This window comes from Mya arenaria, chromosome 12, assembly GCF_026914265.1.
Source record: "Mya arenaria isolate MELC-2E11 chromosome 12, ASM2691426v1".
Classification (NCBI taxonomy): Eukaryota; Metazoa; Mollusca; class Bivalvia; order Myida; family Myidae; genus Mya; species Mya arenaria.
Genome location: NC_069133.1, coordinates 3,970,200 through 3,991,992, shown reverse-complemented (window position 1 = coordinate 3,991,992; position 21,793 = coordinate 3,970,200). Strand labels below are relative to the sequence as shown.

At 33.0% G+C, this 21,793-nt stretch overlaps 1 protein-coding gene across 1 annotated transcript; it reads right to left on the bottom strand.

Annotated features, from left to right (window-relative positions):
* Positions 1-11,431: 11,431 nt before the first annotated feature.
* Positions 11,432-21,569, bottom strand: LOC128212399 (matrilin-3-like). The gene is made up of 9 exons (XM_052917838.1): positions 21,392-21,569; positions 20,162-20,272; positions 18,459-18,538; positions 18,012-18,110; positions 16,075-16,197; positions 13,816-13,938; positions 13,050-13,152; positions 12,816-12,868; positions 11,432-12,216 (listed from the first exon to the last, which is right to left on the bottom strand). Coding segments are annotated over exons 1-8 (693 nt in total). The 5' UTR covers positions 21,445-21,569; the 3' UTR covers positions 11,432-12,216; positions 12,816-12,867.
* Between the last annotated feature and the right edge of the window lie 224 nt (positions 21,570-21,793).

Genomic DNA, 21,793 nt, shown 5'->3' with positions numbered 1-21,793 from the left:
AACGTCAGTGCTAGTTCTTTTACTGCTAATATTCAATGAAGTTTCTATTGGTGTAGCAGCAAGGAGGTGTTACATTAAGGATGCATCATATAAACCAAATTATACATTCATATGCACAACATACAGGCGTGTAGCCACCTATACGTGAATACGCGGCTGAAAAAAACATGGTTCTGAAAAAAAAAACACTGAAGTAGCAGTATGCGAACTTGACTACATGATCCAAAAACTGGTTATTTTCCAGAATGCACTAGATTGCACCATGGTTTTCAAAATTTTCTGAGGGGGGCATGCCCCCGAACCCCCCAGCACATTTATGAATCCACATGAATAGAGGGGTAGCTACGCCCCTGACATTATTGAAACCACAGTGTGGCTAAACAACACTTGTATGATTATCCTACGCAGTGATCTCCCATGGAAAATGCAATCGTCAAAGAATCTAAAGGGGATGTTTATATGGACTAGATTTGAAATACACCAAGTGTTTAAAAATGTTGATTTCAGTCACGAAGAGAATCAACCATACTCCTCACTTGTTGGAGTAAGATGAAAAGTCCACTTACAGCGGGAAAGAAAGTACATTGAAAATATTCATTTGATTCAATTGACTTTATCTTTTTATAAATATGCTGCAATACATAAAATACGTTATTTTTTTTTATAATTGTTCACCCATGTTGAATTTTATTTGGCAAATTTATTAGAGATTTATATATTAAGAAACTCAGTTTTTTAGTATGTGAATGGTTTGGACCGGCTTCCTCAGCCGCTAAAGGGATATGTTTATGACATACTTTTTTAAATCTTTCTCACTTAAGTATTTGAGTGAATTTAAGTGAAGCGTACAGGGTTTTGAAAATGCATCTTTTACTTGGATTTTATAGCTTGTTATTACGAAATAAAGTATTGTGAATCAAACTAAGTGTTAAAGCTAAGCTATTGATGGCTGGAACCCTAAATGTTGATATGTGCTAAAATATATAGTCTTTGAAGTCCAAAATTTTGAAATGCGTTACAAACACGATTCAACAAAAGGCTGTTGCACAATCAATTGATTGACATAATCTTCGAGTATGTGTTATCTGCACCGGCATGGGCTTGCTCCCATCTTTTTTTAAAAATGCAATTGAAGTATAAAAGAAAATCAACCTGGTTACTATTATTTCTGCAAATTCAGTACCAAGGAGTAAAATAAATATAAGTGTTCAGATGCATTACGAGAAAAAAATATGTCTGGTGTTAAAACATGAGAGAGTCTCTTTAAACAGAAAAGTTTTGGCAGATAGTCAGTCAGATGATCATAATTGTATAAATAATAGCTTTTAAACGTCGTCATTCCTGTTCATCAGAGGTCGGATGATAAATATAATGCATAGCATCATCGCACTGGAGTACGAGAACGTTGTATACAGAGTATGTTTAAACTGAACATGCGTCTGTTTATTTCGATGTCCTAAAACGTTTAAACTGTTTAAAGGAACTATAACATTATGAAACAACAATTCTGATTACAGAAACTCATTGGCTTAATCTTTCCACATCCGCCCCTCATTCAGAACAGAAATTGAATGGCTTAAAATGTTGGGCCGGGGTAGGTGTACTCCTCTAATTTATAGTCCGAAATAGGGCATTTTTATCTTAATATTGTATTTTCCCCGATATTGACTAAGAATGTATAAACGGACGACTGACCCCCCCCCCCCCCATGAATCTGCAATTGAGTACATGCATTAATACCGTCCCCGTAGCCTATTGGTTAAGGCGTAGCCTATTGAAGTCGTAGTCGTGGGTTCATTCCATGGTCCATTTAGCTCGATCCCTTTGCCGCGTGATGCCTGCCTCTCGGTACTTTAAGGATGAAAGTGGTTTAGTGGTGTAGGTTTCTGCTTCTTACCCATGACTATGTGGGTTCGATCCCTACCAGGGCTACTATCTCATGGATGGCCTCTCAAAAATGACACAGTAACAGTTTCTGGCCAGGAAACGGACTAGAGAGTGATTTTATCAGCTAATCACCTTTAGCAAAATCGAGCTTGTTTATTTTAGTTAGATTTAACCAATGAAAGTTGTACCCCTTCATCGGTGCTTTGAAAAATAATTAAAGGACCCTGTTTGAAGCGGGTGCAGGACGAAGTGAACCATTTCACAAGTGAACCAGTTCCTAAGTGTACCATTTCAGGACCAAGTGAACCACATATGCATTATATAGTGGCTATTGTGTGATGGCACACTGCCTGAAAGGTGATAATAACTAGTAATTATCGCCATTTGAATGCAATACTTCACACATTTGTTACACAGTTAAAGATGTTTATTTAGCTGTTAGAAATTGAAAAGGCATGAAACCTTAGGCTTTTAAGCTTCATGACAATTAAAATAGTTCTTCTAAGATATTTTCACTGTATGATAGTAACATAAATTATATAGCATATTCGCTGGAACTCTTGGCACTATATTGTTCATTGTGGATAATAAAGTCAAACAATAGTTAAAATAAAAAAGTTATTGCATAATCATGTAGCAACGAATTTAAATTTATTTACACGGAAGTTGAAGGACTGCCCTTCATGTATTTATTGCAATGAAGATTACGAACACTTTTTTTATTGAATGTCCATTTTTGACAACTTTCTGGAATGCTATACATGAGATTTTTTGAAAGATGTGGAACACAGAAAGAATTTAAGATATAGTAATAGGTGACAAAATTGACCAAAAAGAGTATAATATTGTAAACATTGTTTTAAGTCAAATTGCCCATTGCATCATTTCTAAACGTTTTATGAACACTTTTGTTAATGAAATCACAATATAATGTTAAAGCATTTTCAAAATGTTCACTATTCACCTCCTTTCATAAATTATATTGTTCCACTTCTATTTCTATAGTGTATGTATTGCTTGTTTTTTAAAAAAATAAATAAATAAATAAACGTGTTGTTGATCATGAACTGGCAATTCCGAATAGAAAAAAATAATTGATATAATGAAAGTATATGTCACTATGTTTGTTCACAGCTTCTGTAAGTGAGCTGTTTAATTAGTAATTACCAATTAATAAGGCCAATTATCCATTAAGTACACTTAAGACTTTTGTTTTTGGGAGATGATTGAGGTGTAAATAATAAACATAGAGATTTTTTTAACATATATATGGAATAAAATTCAACAAAGTAGGATGTATTGATAATATATTCATTATAAGGATTAAATAAAAACGAATTTTGTTGTTCATTTTTCTTTTCTTTTTTCAAAACATTATTATATCAAAATACAAACTTCTAATAATTAAACACTTTGATATGATAAACAATTTATTCTCATTACCTATTAAATCATTTATAACCGGGAAAATAAACTCTAAAGCATAATATAACATTAAGACAATATTCCCTATATAACATATAGATGGTTCACTTCGTCTCACCAAGTGGTTCACTTAGTCCTGGTTCACTTGGGAAGTGGTTCACTTAGTCCTACATTCGTTTGAAGCAAGTGCTTGCGCTTTCACGGGTAATCCTTGACCGAGTGGTCTTAAGGAACACATTCAGTGTTCTCTAACCTCAAAGTCGATTAAAATTTCAATATTATAACCAAGTACCACCAGGAAGTATCTTTGGAAAATGCAAAATTAAGCAAACAGTTTGATTTTTTAGATTTATTAGTGAAATATGCATTTTGATAAAACAGTTTTCTGAAAAGGAATAATAAAACTACACATCTGACGCAGTTGTATATAATAAAACTGCTTTAGATTACACACAAGTTGAAAATGCCGATGGTATACGCGAAATCAGGTAACAACTAACATCTTGCATTTGTTATTTTCTTGAATATTCTATCAATATTAAATTAATTAGCAATTATATGATGACATGTATATATCCCAACTTTTTTTTAACCCAGCAGCTGTAATACTGTGGAAATCTCAAACTGGTGATTTCTCCAACTTCTGTGTTCTCCAACTTCTGTATTCTCCAATTGGTGAATTTTATCAATAGAAATTGACTGTGGAATTCTCCAATTGGAAATTTCTCCAATTGGAGAACCGTTTTTACAAAATCATAATTTTTGATTTTTTTTTTAGATTTTAATAAAGTTAATAACTCTAGTACTCAAAACATAAATAGAAATGTAATTTTCTGTTCCAAATTGTAATATTTGATTTTTTTCAAATTGCTGATTTTTTCCCCCGTTTCGGCTCATCTGGAAAATTCTCCAATTGGAGTTTGCCAAAACCCCGCGGGGGACCTAAAATCCAATTGGTGGCCAACGGGAGAAATCAATTTTGGAATTAAAATTTTCATATTTCTTAAAACTTTTTTTTTAATTTTACTTAAAATATTTCTAATTTAATGGACAAATGTGTCGCTTTTGAAGTTGATATCTAAGATAATAAAAAAACTAAGTTTGCAAGTAAACCAGATTTGCAAACTTATACCGGATGCTGTTTAACTAATGTTTTAATTTCTACCAAAAAATAAAACAAGATTTTGAAATTCTATTTTTCATTTTATTTCCTCCGCCTACGAACATATTCATTATGGCGGTTCGTTAAACAAACAATAAAAAATAAAAGGCCTTAGGAAGTTTTTTTCATGTACAATGAATCAATGAAATAATTATGTTTGCTCAACAGGTATGCGCGCCATCAATGTCAAGACTTCACTATCTATTGGTAATCGGTATAGAAGAAAAAATACCCTGGTGTCAACTATACAAAGGTATTGACGAAAAGTAAGGAAATAAAATTAACAGCGATACAGTATTTAACATGCAGATGTTTCCAAAAGCAAACAATAGTTATTGTGCAATAGTTTAAATATTGTATAGTGTTTACATGTTTATCTATTAACAAATCATACCCTTCTTATCTGATTTGATCATATTGTCTAATGAGTTAAACATAATAATGAATGCAAAATGCTATTGATAAAAACTTTATTCTGCGCTTTTAAAGTGTTTTCTACAATGAAATAATATTATTGTACCTTAAATTGGACTTTTAAGGCGAATAAATTCTGTTCTGTTATGTTGCCATAAATATTATATGCCGTATTGTTATTCATGATTGTCTCAAATCAGCAAAAAATCATACTGACTGAAAAGGTAATGGAAACTACAAACGTATCATATCCTCGTAAGTTGAGGAAAACTCAAATATTAATAAATACTTATTTTATTTACTTCCTTATAATGATGAATGCATTTCAAACGAATGACACGTACAGTGTATGTAAAATGTCATCAGCGTACCATAATATTCATACGGGCTTAGTGGAAGACGCTGATAACTCAATATAGAAACAGGGGGTATAACAACAGTTTTGCGCTAAGCCCTCGACATATCGGGAGCGAGATATTATTTACATGATCAAAATTGTTTACTAGCGGAATTGAAATAATAGCATTTGCACTAAGTAAATCAAATATTTTTTTCCTAAAGAGGTTATTCAATTATGGGCATCATTCTTATATATTTACAGTCATATTTACATACATATTCTTTTTTCAGCATTAAATATAACAACATTCATGAGACATAACATATCTTAAACAAATTATCGTGAAGAGCGACACCGTACATTGGCTTAGTCCTTTGTATAGATAAAACTTGATGTTCACATTGTATGACACCCACGGAGTTATGCGTGTTATCATTGTTTCTTTCATTGTTGCGTTCCGTCTGGGTATGCACGGCGGCAAATAACCAATGACATAGTTACGACATAACAATTATTACCTATTCTTAAACCGGAATGTATTTTCGTTTACTTTTTTTAAGGAAATAATAGGCAGTTACAGAAGACATTGCTAATGTTTAAAACGTAATGAAAAATAACTTTGCGAATTTGCTGGCTTGCCCTACTGCGAGTATACATCATAATCGAAGAAAGAATGCGACAAACCCTTAAATAAAGTAATGCTAGTTGCGATTATATCAAGATATATCATATGGAACAAATTAAACGAAGCTAATAAAAATAACATTATTTTATGAATAGTGGCATGACAAGTGTGATTTTAATTGGAATGACGTTAACATGTAAACAATATTACTAATTTTTATTTCCTAAAATAACTAGCGCTTAACCGTAGTATTCCTTATGTCCGTGTAGCCATTTTAGAAAACTTCAATATATCCAATCACAAATTAAAATAATAAAATGAAACAAAATTGATCACAAAATCAGCGACTTTGAGGGGAAATCCGTGACATTGAGATAAGCCGTGACTTCGATAGTGAAACAGTGACGGATTCATAAAAATAACACGAATCACTCTACTCACTGGTGAAAACAAAATAAAAAAATATGAAAAAGATCTAATGCGAAAGGAAAACTTTCTTAAAGACGAATTACAGGACTTAAAATATCGCAATATGCGGGATAACCTTCTATTTCACAAGGTCACCGAGGGAAGAGACGAAAATTGTGAAAAAGACGTTATCAAATTAATCGAGGATAAACTTAATATCCGAAACGCCTCAAATGGCATAAGGATCCAGCGCGCCCATCGCATAGGCCTTTACAGAGCAGCCAAGACGCGACCGATCGTCGCACAATTCGCCTTCTACCTGAATCGGGTCGGGGTACGTCAGGCAGCCCGCCAGGTCAAGGATGGTTCCATCGGTGTTTCCGGGCAGTTCCCGAGAGAAATCATAGAGAGGAGCCGGCAGTCGATCCCAGCTATGCTCAAGTTTCGTGATGGGTAGGAATCGTTCATCAGGGTCGACAAACTTTTCATCAAAAAGCGTCTTTATAGAGTCGGTGAGTATGACGGCGGTGAGGATGTGCTAAGATGTGTCTCATGGAACAATAAAGAACTTAGATCAATAAAAACATCGGACTCGAAATATATTGTGTGAATATGATTTGTTTAAACGAAACCTGGACAAATAGTAAGTCAAACATTAATTTGAAAGGCTATAGTAATCCTATACATTCATACAGAAAGTACCAGAATCGCAAAGCAAAGCACTGTTGTGGCAGCTTAATAATATATGTTAAAGATCGTATTAGAAAAGGCGTTAAAGTACATGTAGTTGAAAATGATATCGATTGTCTTGTTTGGTTAAAGTTTGATATATTTTTCCCTAAAACAAATTATGATATTTACATGCGCGTTACAAGCGCTTCGGTAATTATCGACTTGACCTTTGTAAAGCTTAAAATATTCGTATAGTAAATGGTCGTTGGAAAAATGACTGGGAATTTTACGTGTATGACCTATAATGGGCAAAGTGTTGTTGATTATTTAATCACTTCTCTTGATAATTTTGATTCAATAGGGCATTTCAGTGAAGAGGATTTTAATACTTTTTCTAATCATGCACACCTTTCATTTTTTTATAGAGGGCGCTTTTGGTTTAAACTTATCCAACTTGGTATAAATGGAAAGTATTTGTCTTTGCTGGGGTCGATGTATAGTGAGGTGAAAATGTGTATTAAACATCTTGGTTCTTTGTCAGATTTCTTTGACAGTAATATTGGCTTGTTTCAAAGGGAGATAAAGACCCCGATTTTCTTTCTCCTTTTCTCAATGGTATTGAACTTCATTTACAAAAAGGTTTAAATGCAGGTCTGACAGTTGGTAAGCATTCGGTTTATTTGTTGTTATTCGTAGACGATGCAGCTACTTTGTCGGAAACTAGGGAAGGCCTGCAGGAGTCTTAAATAGTTTGTGGTCGGTTAGCTAGAAATGATATATATGGACGTACAATGATCAAGCTGCTAAAACAGTCAATTTTGTTAACAATCTCGGTGCAGTATTATCCTATGGTGAATCTTTCAAGCAGGCGGCTAATGCACTGGCTGGCAAAGCCTCGTGATCTATAAACTCACTTAAGGCTTTGACCAAACCTAACCAGGTCCCTATTGATATAATGTTCAACTTGTTTGATGCATTTGTTTGTCAAGTAATAGCTATAATTCAGAAGCGTGGGGTTATATTCAGCTAGAGGTGATAGAAAGGGTGCATAGGAAACTTTGCTTGTGGGTGCTTAATGCCAAGCGCTTCACACATTCATTGTCACTTTATGAGAGCTAGGCAGATTTCCGCTATATATTGAGAGACATAATCGCGTTATTAATTATTTTCTTCATTTATACAAAGAGATAAGTGTATCCTCATGGCAAAATTAAAGGACCAATACAGGGAAAGGGCAGTAATGTCAGGTGCGTCCATGCTTCCCGGTTCATTGTTTTGAGTGATAAACGTCCTCGATTCGGTGTGTATTACCATTGTTTTTTATATGTTTCAACGATAATTTTTAGAAACGACCTTGTGCACCGAATGAAGAGCAATTGCTCGTTTACGAAGACGCTTGTTTTAGATCAAAATAATGTCTGTATTAAAATATCTCGTGAAAACAATGTACGTTCTTACTAGGCTTCCCGACTCACTCAATGCATTTTTTGCTTCAAAACAACAATTTAATACCCTTCTCTTGCGTACAAACCCCACCCGATGCTTTGTTTTGGCCAATAACAGTATTGCTATTGTTTTCCGAATGCAGACAGCCAATTTTGGAGTTAAATCGGCTTATTTACGAAAATGCTTGCTGGTTCATTCTGTACATTTTTAGAACCTAGGTTCATCCCAAATCTGGAAGATATATGGCACATTAAAATAACGAATAAAAGACGTCGACTTTTTTTTAATTCATGTATTTGTATTTATATAAGGAAGTTAAGCATACATTCCAACTGTCAAACTACATGGTAATACTTGATAAAATAAAATATCGAAATGTTTTAGCTAACTCATATTGTCCTCGCACAATTTGTACATTGAACTAGGAAGACATAACAATATCCCTTGACAAGATAGAACATGTACACCTCCAGTTTGTCAAAAATCGCATAGATGGTTTAAAATTCTTTGTAAATTTCAACTTAGTTTCTCAGAATAATCATATCATATGCAGGAAGCGTTATCATTATACCAAAAAAAGCAGTTCCACAATCAAAATTCTGCTGTAAAAACAACATTTAATCTTCAAAGAAAACAGTGCGTATAATACCGGCGAATTATATTGGCGTTGAAGTAAGTCAAATGAATTATCTAATAAATCTGAAAATGAGTAACACTGCTCTACACAGGATTTTTCAACTGAAAGCATTGCTTTGAACTTTTAAGTGTTTAATCATCCAAACCTACTTTCAATGTATGGATGGTATTTTAATACCTTTATTTAAAAAGAATGTTCCTACCGATGTAAATAAGTTCAGAGTTATTACCGTTGTCTAGCATGTGCATTTATTGATTTTAAAAAGGCATTTGATAGAATATAAAGAAATGTGCTATGGCTGAAGTTATATAATATGGGAATTCGTGGCAAGGTCTTAAATATTGTGATGGACATGTATAGTAAAGTGCGAGCACAAATTATAAGTGGTAACTCTTTTAATGTTTCATTGTTTTGAAACAAGGTGAAGTTTTGTCTCCGATATTATTTTTAGATGATTTAGAATTGTACCTGATAGATACTGCTGGTTCAGGCATAAGTTTAGAAGAAATATGTTTTATATTGATGTTATTTGACTGTTTGAATATAATGGTAAAACATGTGGAATCGAAGTCAATCCAGCTAAAAGTTAAATTGTAGTTTTTCTTAAACGCGGACACACACGTAATTTTAAAAAGTTTTGTTTTTTTAATAATGTTCTACTCTATACTGTTGTTAATGTCAATAATTTGGGAACGTTGTTCAATTATACAGCTTATTTTGTTTTAAATCAAGCTACAATAGCTGGAAAGGCTTAAAAGCGCTCAATGTTCTTAGATGTAACATAACAGATTTGTATTTTAAAAAGCAAAGGGTTGGAGTGAATCCATCTCAAATTTTGCATATCATTACTGCATGTTAAGCAGTCTACTTATAGAAAATTCTGGATATGCAAATGTTTGGTAAAACCTTTTATGTGTAGATTCAAAGAATTTCGACATTGTATTTAAAGAACAATTAACCGACGAATTCAAACAAACCTGGAATAACCATGTCCAAGCTAGCCAAGCTTATCTTTGTTTAAGTTGGTAAAAATAATTTTGAATATGTTACTTACTTTCGTTGTATACCATTCAAGTACCGTATAAGTTTCATTAAACTTCGATTCTCATCGCATCCCTTTAGAATTGAATCTGGTCGTTACAGAAATAACCGTGTAGCCCATAGACAAAGATATTGTTTAATTTGTGACTCAGGCGATACTGAGGACGAGTTTCACTTTGTTTGTGTATGTAGTGCTTATATTAATTTGCGCTTGAAATATTCAAAATATAAAATACTACGTAATACCTAGTATGATACAATTTGTTGATTTGTTACAGTCAATTACAAGAAAGGTCAGCTAAGGTTGTGTAAATATATATTTGAAGCATTAATTATACGTAAGAATATTGTCAATCAATAGAGAATACTAGGTTAGTGCCGTGGATGGAGGTAGTTTATCTGGCAAGGCGGGGGATTTTATCGGGTGAGCCGATAATTTGTTTAATTAAACACTTTAAATAACCTTAAAATAATTAAGTATCTTAAAAAAATAAGGGGGACAACTGTTTTTTCTCTGTTGACGTCAGCACACTCGGTATCCATGTTTAAGTCGCCCCCAAAATAGTTCTCAAAACTGTTCACCTTTTTTCAATACGTTTATTGTCAAAGTTACTGCATTATGATACGACAATATCAATTCAAAACATAAAAAAGCTTTTAAAAGTGCATAAACATGGATCAGTCACCAAACATTATCTGATGATGTAACAATTATTCCGTAAGTCACAGACTACAGTACACAGGTCATGGTTCAAGATCACGAATGATTACAAGCAATCGCCAAGTTATATGGATTTAATTCATGTTGATAGTGTTGGATGATCAGAACTGCACCGGTAAAGAGATTATTCATTTCTGATGTAAGTGGGATTTTTTCATTCACCACAGAAATGGAATTAACTATCGTTGAGTTTGCGGGTGGGGTAAGATTTTTACATCGCATCTCGATTTTCTGGTCGGTTGTTTTGCCAGTGTCATTATTATGCAGATTGATGGGACTTTATGGGCGAGTGATTGTACTGGTCGGTTGTTGTCGGTCTATTGAGATCAGGGATCATTCAAACTATTTTTGAAAAGTTTGTACCACAATGCATTCCTTAACTGAATCAAATGCTTTTTTAAGATCAATACATGAACAGGGTACACGTAATTTCGTAATAAGTGCAGTTTTAATTAAATTATGAAACACGATTATCGCATCTTTCGAAACCAAAACGGTGCATCAATCAATAAGTTATGTTTATTGAACCACATTTACACTCTTTTATTGGGCACAGTTATTTCCCTCGATTATTGGTCTCATTTGTGTGCCCTTTCTTATAATAATGACATTTAGGGCATTTAGTAAACAGTTGGCAAAATTGTACACGAATAAAAAGTATAAGTATTTAATCAGCAATCAATATATGAATACGCATTTAAACATTTAAACAATAGTTATAAAAGCGGTGGTCAAATATTGTTTAGATCAATAGACAGTGTTAAACAGTTATCTGCGTATTCAAAGGTTATTCATAGATATATGTCTTGTTTATTGAAAGTATTTTAACTAAAGTTAGTATACATTCCATAACATATGTGTGTGTGTGTGTGTGTGTGTGTGTGTGTGTGCGTGTGCGTGTTTTCGTGTGTGTGTGTGCGTTTTCACGTATGTGTGAGTGTGTGTGTTTGTGTGCGCGTGTGCTTGAGATTCAAATTATCCAAATACATGTATACATATTGACCATTAATTGTATAACATTAGTTAACCGCTAACAGCAATTGCTGTTCAGAGACACACACCGCGTTTATCTAAAGAATACACTAACATTTTATAAACGTATTTATCGCGTACTATTCATTCTATAGCAAAATAAAACTTAAAACAAATAACGTTTCTGTATGTAGCAATGTGAATGTAATTTGACTCCATGCGCTTAAAAAATAGAGTCGTTTTACTACCTTAATCTCATGGTTGAGGGACATATGACATTCAAATAGTGTTGATGTACATGGGATTTTCCTTGGCGTTTACTGTTGATACTTTTTGATCGTCTTGACATCTTTCCAGAGCATAACAATATTCAGCGTCGCCCGATAAAGAATTGTACACGTTCTCTTGGTTTGCGCAGGTCTGATCTTCCGTCTTCCCAAGACATTCGAAGTAAACAGTTTCTAAGCTAAAATAGATATGAATAAAGACATTGAAACAAGTTAAAACAATATAAGCTGATTTTAAAGTACGCATCCATTCTAGGACTGTTTTTTTTTCTAAAATGAGCAGTTTTTAGAAATTGAACAGTTTGAACCTCTAAACAATGCTTAAGCGAAATAAACGTATATTGACAATAAAAAACAAAAATAGTTAAAACTATAGATATGCCTAAAACAGTAATCATAGACCATGGCAAGTTATCGGCCTAGTGGGGTGGAGTTATTGATTAGGGATCGGTATTATTGCCAAATAGCGATTTATCACTGTAAATGGATAGTTTTAATACAAAAAACAACAGATGATCAATGATAATTAATTTAGTTTTCATGTTGTTTTTTTATGATCATTATGTCACTTACTGCTTTGATTACAATAAAATAAAGTATATATTCGTCATGTCTATTATGCAGCGAACTTTGAGTATAAATAAACTAATTGTATGGTTTTAAGCAAACTTCAGCTGACAAAACACTATAATTGTTCCAGTTAAACTATAACCATACACAATTACAATTGATACAAACATACAAGTAAGCGATTTTATCATAATAAATATTGAGAAACCTTTATTATAAGATACATCATTTTTCATCCTTGTCTCAGCCTTTGAGTGGTATCTGTAAAAAAATCAATTTGCTCATATACAAATATTTTCGTGATAAAATACAAATTCATAAGCAAAGAAAATTGGTTGAACAAGATATTATTTTTGTTCTTCAGTATGCCAATTTTAGACGCTGATAAAGATTTACAATGCAATTCAATAAACACAATAAAAGAATTGTTATTCCCCGTTACCACCTTATTGCAAGAAACACAACGACAGCCACGCAAACAGCAACTAGTGTTCCGGACGAAGAAATAGAAACTATCCACACCATACTGGTAGGATTCACCTCCTCTACAACACAGAAACATATATGTTTTCAATTGTGTTAGCGTTTAGGTTTTTACACTTGTTTTACATATGCATTCTTATTTATGATAAATTGTTTGTTTCTTTCACATCCATTTCATATAATTATGTTTTATTCATAGAAATTGATCTTTTTTGGCAAATGTGAAATTTATCTAAGACTTAAAATCTAAAAATATCATGTTGGTGTTTTAAGTAGTAAAACGAATGACCTTTAAAGTTGGAGCCCACTACACAAGGATCAGCTTGTAGAGTTTGTGAACTCATCGTTGGTAAATGTATTAGTAACTATTTTGGCACAGAAAGTAAAAACATCCTAACATCCCACTAGACGCTTTAAACGGTTTACCAATAAGCAACGAAGACACAAACAATTGATGCATACAGATCAGTTTCATCTTTATATTTTCATACATCGGACAATTGTAAGTGTTGGATTTCTCTCTTGGTCACGTTAATGAATTCTAGTCAAGAAGTGTTCAGTATATGTTTTGCTTGTTACTTCATTTTTGGTTTTCAACGTAGACTCGTCAGTAGTTAACAAGTAGTATGTGCAATGCTTACTTAACAAAATGTCACAATAAAGTTATGTTTTAAATTTTATTTAAAATAACGTTAAGGGTAGAACAAAGGTTTCGCTGCGTTTACCGGAACATGTCTGATTATCTGTGTTCAGAGTATATCCTGATCTACAAGAGCATGTGTACGTCCCATTCAGGTTGGTACAAATGTGATTACAAATCCTCGATCCAACATTGCATTCATCGACATCTATCAATTAAAATAGACATACAATTATTTACATATCAAAGGCCTTACACAATGCAAAAGTCATTTGAAGGACCTAATGATATGTTTTTTAAAACATTCCATTTGTATGTAGATTTGAGGTTCAATATTTTGCAAGCATAATTCATATTCTCTTGCAACCTTTGTAGTTGTAATTATGAGTTTAGATTTACGAAAGAAGATTTTATCAGATTTCCAATCCAAAAGCATTTGCATTTTACCGGAAATGTCTTGATCCAAAATATATATGTTCTCAAGTCAATATACTATAGTCAGTGATATGAAATCAACGATGTTTTTTGGCGTTATGGTAATTGCAGCTTATTTAAGAAATATATTTGCATTAGTTTAACAAAAAAAGCTTAAATCATTATTTGATTGAACATCTTTTTTATTTAAAAATATATCAACAAGAACCCACAAGACATTGTTTATTAGGTAGTCTGGGAAACTTTGACAAAAAAAACATATTTATATTGTTGACAGACTTTTCCGAAAAAAATGCAAATGCTTTTTAATCCAAAATTTGAATCTTTCGTAAAATTTGATAAACTCCAAACATGTCGCGAAGAAAGATTGTTTTACTACCAAATGAGAGTTTTCATGAAAACTAGATATGAAAAACTTTTGAAACGTTTTAATTTTGGTCTTCTCAAACTACTTTTGCACTGTGGGATGTCCTTAAATTCGTGGTGTGTACTGTAAGTAAACGTGTATTTTCATTCTGAAAATCATATATTGGATGCACGATATTTCTTCGTAATAACTGCATTCGATTCACAGTTTCATTTGACATTTAGCTTCAATGTAAATAATTTTGCAGGGGTCGATTTTGCAATATTTGGTCCATGTTTTGGTGATTAAAGGCGTTAAACATAGTTTACATAGTTTTATAATAAATTGGTTTAGATTCTGATTTCGTTAAAACGGACATTTATTTTTAATATAAAAGTGTGTTGTTTCATTTCGAAATAATCCTGATTAACAAACAAACTATATCGTATGACTCCTTGATGGTATTAAATTACAAAAAAAGAGAATATTTTATCATTTTAAGTTAAAACACACTTGTTTGCTACCAAAATTATAAAGGACACGCTAATTATTCTTATCCTTTTTAAAATCTGAGTTTTTCCTTCAGGTTTGTCAATCCACAATTGTATTGCGTCGATTTCTTAAAGCTGTTAAATCCAAAATAATACAAATGCATGATGACATATAATGAGAATTAAAGGCAGTTTTTCAAGGATGTATGTACCTATACATCTGCGTTCGTCTATGTGCAGAATGTACCCTGGTTTGCAGGAACAGTTAAACGAACCAATAATGTTTGAACAACAACAAATGTACACGTTTAATTTTCACTTTGTATGTGTAAGAGCAATAAAAAAGTTATAATCTTTATTTTTTCAATACTATCAATCGGTGTTTTTCCCCTTTAAATCCGCATTTTCACTGTGGCGATTTTTAAGATCTGTTAAATTTAAAATAATACAAATGTATGAAGGCATAAAATAAGGATTAAAGGCAGTTATTAATCGTTACAAGTACCTACACATCTGCGTCCGTCTGTATCAAGAATGTACCCTGGTCTGCATGAACAGATGTACGTACCATTTTCGTTCGTACAGATTTGTTCACAATCATGTGTATCGATACCGCATTCGTTAATATCTTTATAAACAAAAACACAAATATACCAGATCTATTTTGACTATGTATGTGTTAGAGCAAAAACAGGTTTCTACGATTTGTGTCGATACTTTAAATCTGACAAAGTCTATAGATGTTCTTTACTCAGAGAAACAACTACAATGTTGTTAATACTTAACCAAAATGATTGCGCACAGCATGTTAACGTACAGAAAGTAATATAAGATTTACACATATATTTCGATACATGTGTGGAATGTATGATGTGTTTTATATGCGAAATAATTGCATGATAAACCTAGATCAAATTCTGTATCACTCGTTTTGTGTTTGTTTAGGCTTTGAGTTTATGCCTTTAAACAGGGTTTATCGTAGCTTTTTTGCTGCTGGGCTCGTCCCTGTAGTTTCGTCATATGTATACCCATATAACGTGCGTTTAACTCAAAACAAATGCTTCAATCTTACCTGAACATGTGCGATTATCTATGTCCAACAAATATCCCATGTTGCAGGAGCAGCTATACGCACCTTCTTCGTTTGTACAATTGTGATCACACGAGTGTGTTTTGTCATTGCATTCATCATCATCTTGAATAATAAATGATAACTCACATATGGCCAAACTAATGCGTTACATAAAGGTCACAATGAAGATTGGAACTGTTATCAATAGAGGATATTTACTTTTCCGTTTTTCATTTAACTTAAGTAAAAGAGTTTAACAAATATTTATTGACTGTAAAAAAACAACAACATTTAATTCAATTGTGTTAGTATTATCAAACATATGTACATTTAAGTTGATACCACTACATTATATATTTGTGCATGTCTTACTGGTAAGCTTAATTGTGAAGCCTTAATCAGAATATATATATATAAAAAAAAAACTAAATATTTTGTCACTCGCTAGAGTATAGCCACAACTACAGGAGCACATGAATGTGTGTAGATTTTAGAAATTAAGTTCCGCTAATAAAAACCGTTATCTGGAATAATTCAATTTCTCTTGTATAAATTCGGCTGTTTGAACAACCGTAAATGATTTCTCCCTATTATGTGGATGTTACATACATAGTACCACAAACGGGATGTGGCAAATTAAAAATCAGGGGTATTCCGAGTGAATTGCATTCTTCAGAATATTAATACAATTGAATGGATATGCGTGTATCTAAAACAGCGCAAAAGGAGTGCGAAGTAATATAATGAAACACTTATTCACTGATGTTCCATTTTGCCTATATCATTAAGAGTATCCTCTCGTCTGGCACTTTAAAGTTCATTGACATTCCACGTTTGTATTGATAACGACATTTGATATTCATACACTATGTTTTCTTTCTCTTGTGATAGTGTGCATCTCTCGTTTCGTGTCTAATTTGCCTTTATCCGTCTTGTATCATTGGTTTACTTGATATGCATCCCATTTCAGATATCGACGCGTGTAGATCCGGCGCAAAGAGATGTAATCAGAATTTTACCAACACATCAGGGTCTTTTAGCTGATCCCGAAGAACGGCTATCGGTATGTCAACGTATGCCCTCTGTTATTCATTTCATGACTAACACAATTTTATTTAAAAAACATATGGAGATAATCTGCGGATTCCCTAAGCCGGTGTTTATTGACAATACTGGTTTCAATTCCTCATCTATCATGTTGAAGAGAAACCGTTTAGGGCGGTTGTCACATAAAACAATGTAAGCTCAAACTGTCGGTACATCGACACATGAGGGCTTTTTCTACTAAACAAATATAAAGAAAACCAGGTTTTTCTCTTCATTTTGAACAATTTAAGCTTTCTCGATATCCGGGAAAGTGCATTTATAGACTATATGGTCTGACAACTAAGGAACGAATGAGCTTTGCATACTGATGATGGTAGAAGGTTGATGACCTAATAATTAAATATTTTACATCGTACTATTGTCTACTTGATCTAACCATGATCGTGGTTATTGTTTTCCAGATATTAAAGAGTGATGTGTCGGAACAGCAAGATATAACCATACATGAAATATACTCTCTTAAAATACTCTTTCTCAGATATAACCCCGTTGAAGTATCGCCACATCAATGGGAACAATACAATAATAACTACAGGGAATGAACGAACCCTCTGTGTTGGAACAGATGTGATTACACTTCGCCGAGCTTGATTTACACCCGTCAATATATGCAATGTAATAAAATGTTATTCAAGGACATATCTTACCCACAGTGTTCAGAGATAGAAGTTAGGGCATTTTATTTAAAGATTTGAGGTTTTGCAGCAGGACTTTTAACTTTTAGTGGGATTCAACGTCGATCTGTGCTGTTAATTCTATATTTTTTAAAACACATAAAACATCTGCCTTCAAATATTACTTTGTACAAATCTTGGCACGAAAGGTCATACCTGAACACTTTTTTCCGGAAAATCCCGCACGACAACTGCACGTGTCCGGGGCTCTACATGTCCCGCCGTTTGGGCAACTAGTCGATCCAAAACAAATTGCTGAAAAGAGATGAATCGTGTATGACTATTATCATGAAATAATGTATTGCGGTTAAAAATAGACTGCGTTTATGGAGTTACGTACATGCAAATCGCATTTTAAAATGTTTTCAGTGAACATAAGTGGATAGTTAAAACATAGTAATTTGTGACGCAACCGATTATCATTATATTTGATATTATGTGTTTGGTATGTGGTCACCAAGCCGGACAAATGGGTTGCCACAGTGTACTCAATCTGAAGTAAACGGCGTATTGCGAACGGTTAGAATCGTTATTATGATTTTAAAGAATCAAACCACAACATAATAGTTTTCTTGTATTTCGAAATGTAGCAGAAAAACGTACGCTGACTGCAATCTTGGCCCTGATATCCGGTACAACACACGCGTCGACTGCGCTGCTTGTAGCAGCCATATGATGTTAACCTATCATAAACATGTCAATAAGGTTTTAAAAATTAAAAGAACAGGTCAAGAAGCCAAATATTATTCGTGGACCAGGAGCAATGTGACCAAAGTCTAATGGGCAGAGAGAGAGAGAGAGAGAGAGAGAGAGAGAGAGAGAGAGAGAGAGAGAGAGACGTTACCTCAAAAGGCAATCAAGAAATAGCGTTAAAAAGATAATTGTCGCAATTAAAAAAGCAGAAGTCCTTGTCATTTTGAGTAAAACTTATATTTTCAACGTTTCTTGTATGTCCTAGACTATATATAAGTTTCAGCAAAGTTAAGAAATCATGTATGTCACGAATAAGCGTGGTACTTAATGAAGGCTGATGCATATTATAAACCTAATGGTTTGCTAGCGTAAAAAAGGATATAATTTGGTTATTCAGTCAAATTGTTGGTGTTTTCAGTGTCCTATATTCTCTGGACTTAAGTTTGAACCTGCATTTATTTGACTGCGAAAAGCGAGCAAGAACATTTCTAGCAAAAGCTTATATTTCTAGTTTCACAAAATAGTTACCTACCGTTTTAAAAAATGATTTTATCTAATTGCTCGTCTTGAAACATGATTTGTATTTTGTGTTCACCTAAATTGTATACATGTAGTTCCTAATTGAGGCGTCCTTTTGACACAGTCTTATTTTCAAAAGATACTCTTCATCATCCTATGATATACTAAGCTCTAATCCGGAGATAGTAAGCTCTATTTAAGAGATGCTAAGGCCTTATATAAGTAGATACTTAACTTACTAATTAGAAGATATTAAGTCAATATCAGTAGATACAAAGTCCTAATATTAGTTTATACTTAATTTTAGTAAGGAGATATGAAGTCCTAGTACGGAGATGCTATGTCCTAATTAGGAGATACAACGTTCTAATATAAGTAGATAGTTAACAAAGACTAGGAAGTGTAAAGTCATAATAAAGATATTCTAAGTCCTAATAGAATAAGATACTTTATCCTAATTGGGAGATACCAATTCCTCAGTTCTCATTATCTCTTAAACGGGAAATTCAACTTGACGAGTGTGCTTCTCAGGTTAAAAATAAGACAGTTAAGAGTATTACAAAAAGACAACCTTAAAATTTACAATACTATAATTCAAATAGTTATGAAACATTTGAAGACAAATAAATTATATTCTTAATGCTGATTGAACATTATTTCTAAATTTATCAACATCTACAAAGAACAACGACTTTCCCATTAAATGGTGCAGCATTCACGGCAAAACTATTCATGAAAAACATGAGCCAATGTTCTTAATTTTGATCCCACCGGTCAAATATTTAAAGAAAAATCTACATGAAATCGGGTGCGAGGTTAATCATCGATCTAACGGCCAATTGCTACAAGAATAATTTTATAATTACATTAAAAAAATTATTTGGAAAAAACACTTATTTCAAATGAATTAATTCATATTTGGAAACGTTTAATGGAGTTGGTTTAAGTTTGTATGTTAATTATAATTACCATATAGCCTAAATGCACATTGTATTTTTTGTCCTATGATTGTAAAAGCTCTATTAGCTTCGTAAGAAGAATTTTAAACGGTATCCACACCGCTTACTCCTCCTACACAATACAAATATATTTACCTGTATCTTCCACATCCGCTCCACCAGCCACATGTTGTATAGTAGTGAACAAGATGGGAACAAGTTTCTGAATTTGAATAGTATTGAGTGCAATAACCGCCGTCACAAACACTGAAAAAAAATAATGCTACATTATTGTGATGGAACTTATTCTTATGCTTTGAGAAAGAGGGATAAATATTGACTCTTTCTGATTAAGTCCAGATTACAATTTAAAAAAAGATTGTTAATTACTTTGAGGGATTCATGGACAGTTATCGTTCAAGTCGTTATCGTTATCGGAGCAACCGGATTTTTCGTAAATTATTGGCCTGTATTGGCCATAGAAATTATTCACTTTATTTTTTATTTTCTGAAATAACCAACCTTATTGACTTCGAGTCGTTTGATGTGTCATATGTTTTTCCCATTCAAGTGTATGCTTAGCAAACGGTTAACGATTCAATATGGTTGTAGCTTTTGTATATAAAACTGTTAGTTAAACATCATTTTACCAAATTATCTTCTTACATATAATGCCAGTGTTCTCCCTACATCACTAACATATTTCCAGTGCAAATTAATTTAAAGCGCCTGACTGTATGCTTATCATTACTCACAAAACATCTTTAGACGAACTAAAACGTTACAACCTTAATAAAGAAGTTTAAAATGATTGCGAATCAACCATTGAGTACTGCAAATGAAACATCGACACCACTGAGCTAAGACACCGTTGAAAAAGCACCGGTAGACTTACGTTTTTAACCATAGCGGAGCAATATGTTATAGTGAACTTAAGATTAACTCATGTTAATTAGGCACAAGATCAACGGTGCATATGAAATATAATTCTTAAACGATGCACCTATAATATGAGTTTGACAATTGAAACTTGATATCGTTTCCATTCGCTTACAAAGACACATACAAAGTGGCGGATATTTATACCTTTATTGAATGCATTTGAAGCATCACGTAATAATGTCAATCATCCAATCACGCTGCAGCCATTTGCAGAATTGTGTTACTAACGATTTTCGAAACACCTGTTGAAGGGTTTCAGCCGCAAATATCTTAGTTTTAACAACTTAACACTCGTAATAGTTTGCCACACTTTGCTTCGTAATAAAAGGTCCGTTAAAAGCGCACCTTAAAAACCCTGAAATATTCTCTTTAAAATACATTTCTACAAGACAGTTTTGTCCACGAAAATTAGAATTTTGCAGAAACATCGTCTAAATGGCTTACCTTAAGTATAAAATACCAACGCTACATACAATCCACACTTTTGCATCCATCATGCAGCGAGCTATGGAAAGAATTTAAAACATTTTTCTTTCATATATAAAGAAAATGACGGATGAATAGGAGTGCAAATCCTTTATAAAGTAACAAGGAAAAATAACTTTATATCCATTGAAGCATTCCAAATATGCTGTGGCTTTACAAGTGTTCACGCAATCAATGCATACATTTCATTGTCTTATGATAATCGGTAGATAAACATACGAGACCGTGGTGTCAACTAAATAAGGATTTTAACTAAACCTAAGTAAAGACAATAAACAGCAATACAGCATTTATCTTGCAAATGGTTTCATAAGGAACATAAAGTATTCTTTCATATTTTCAATATCAAGACTCGACAAT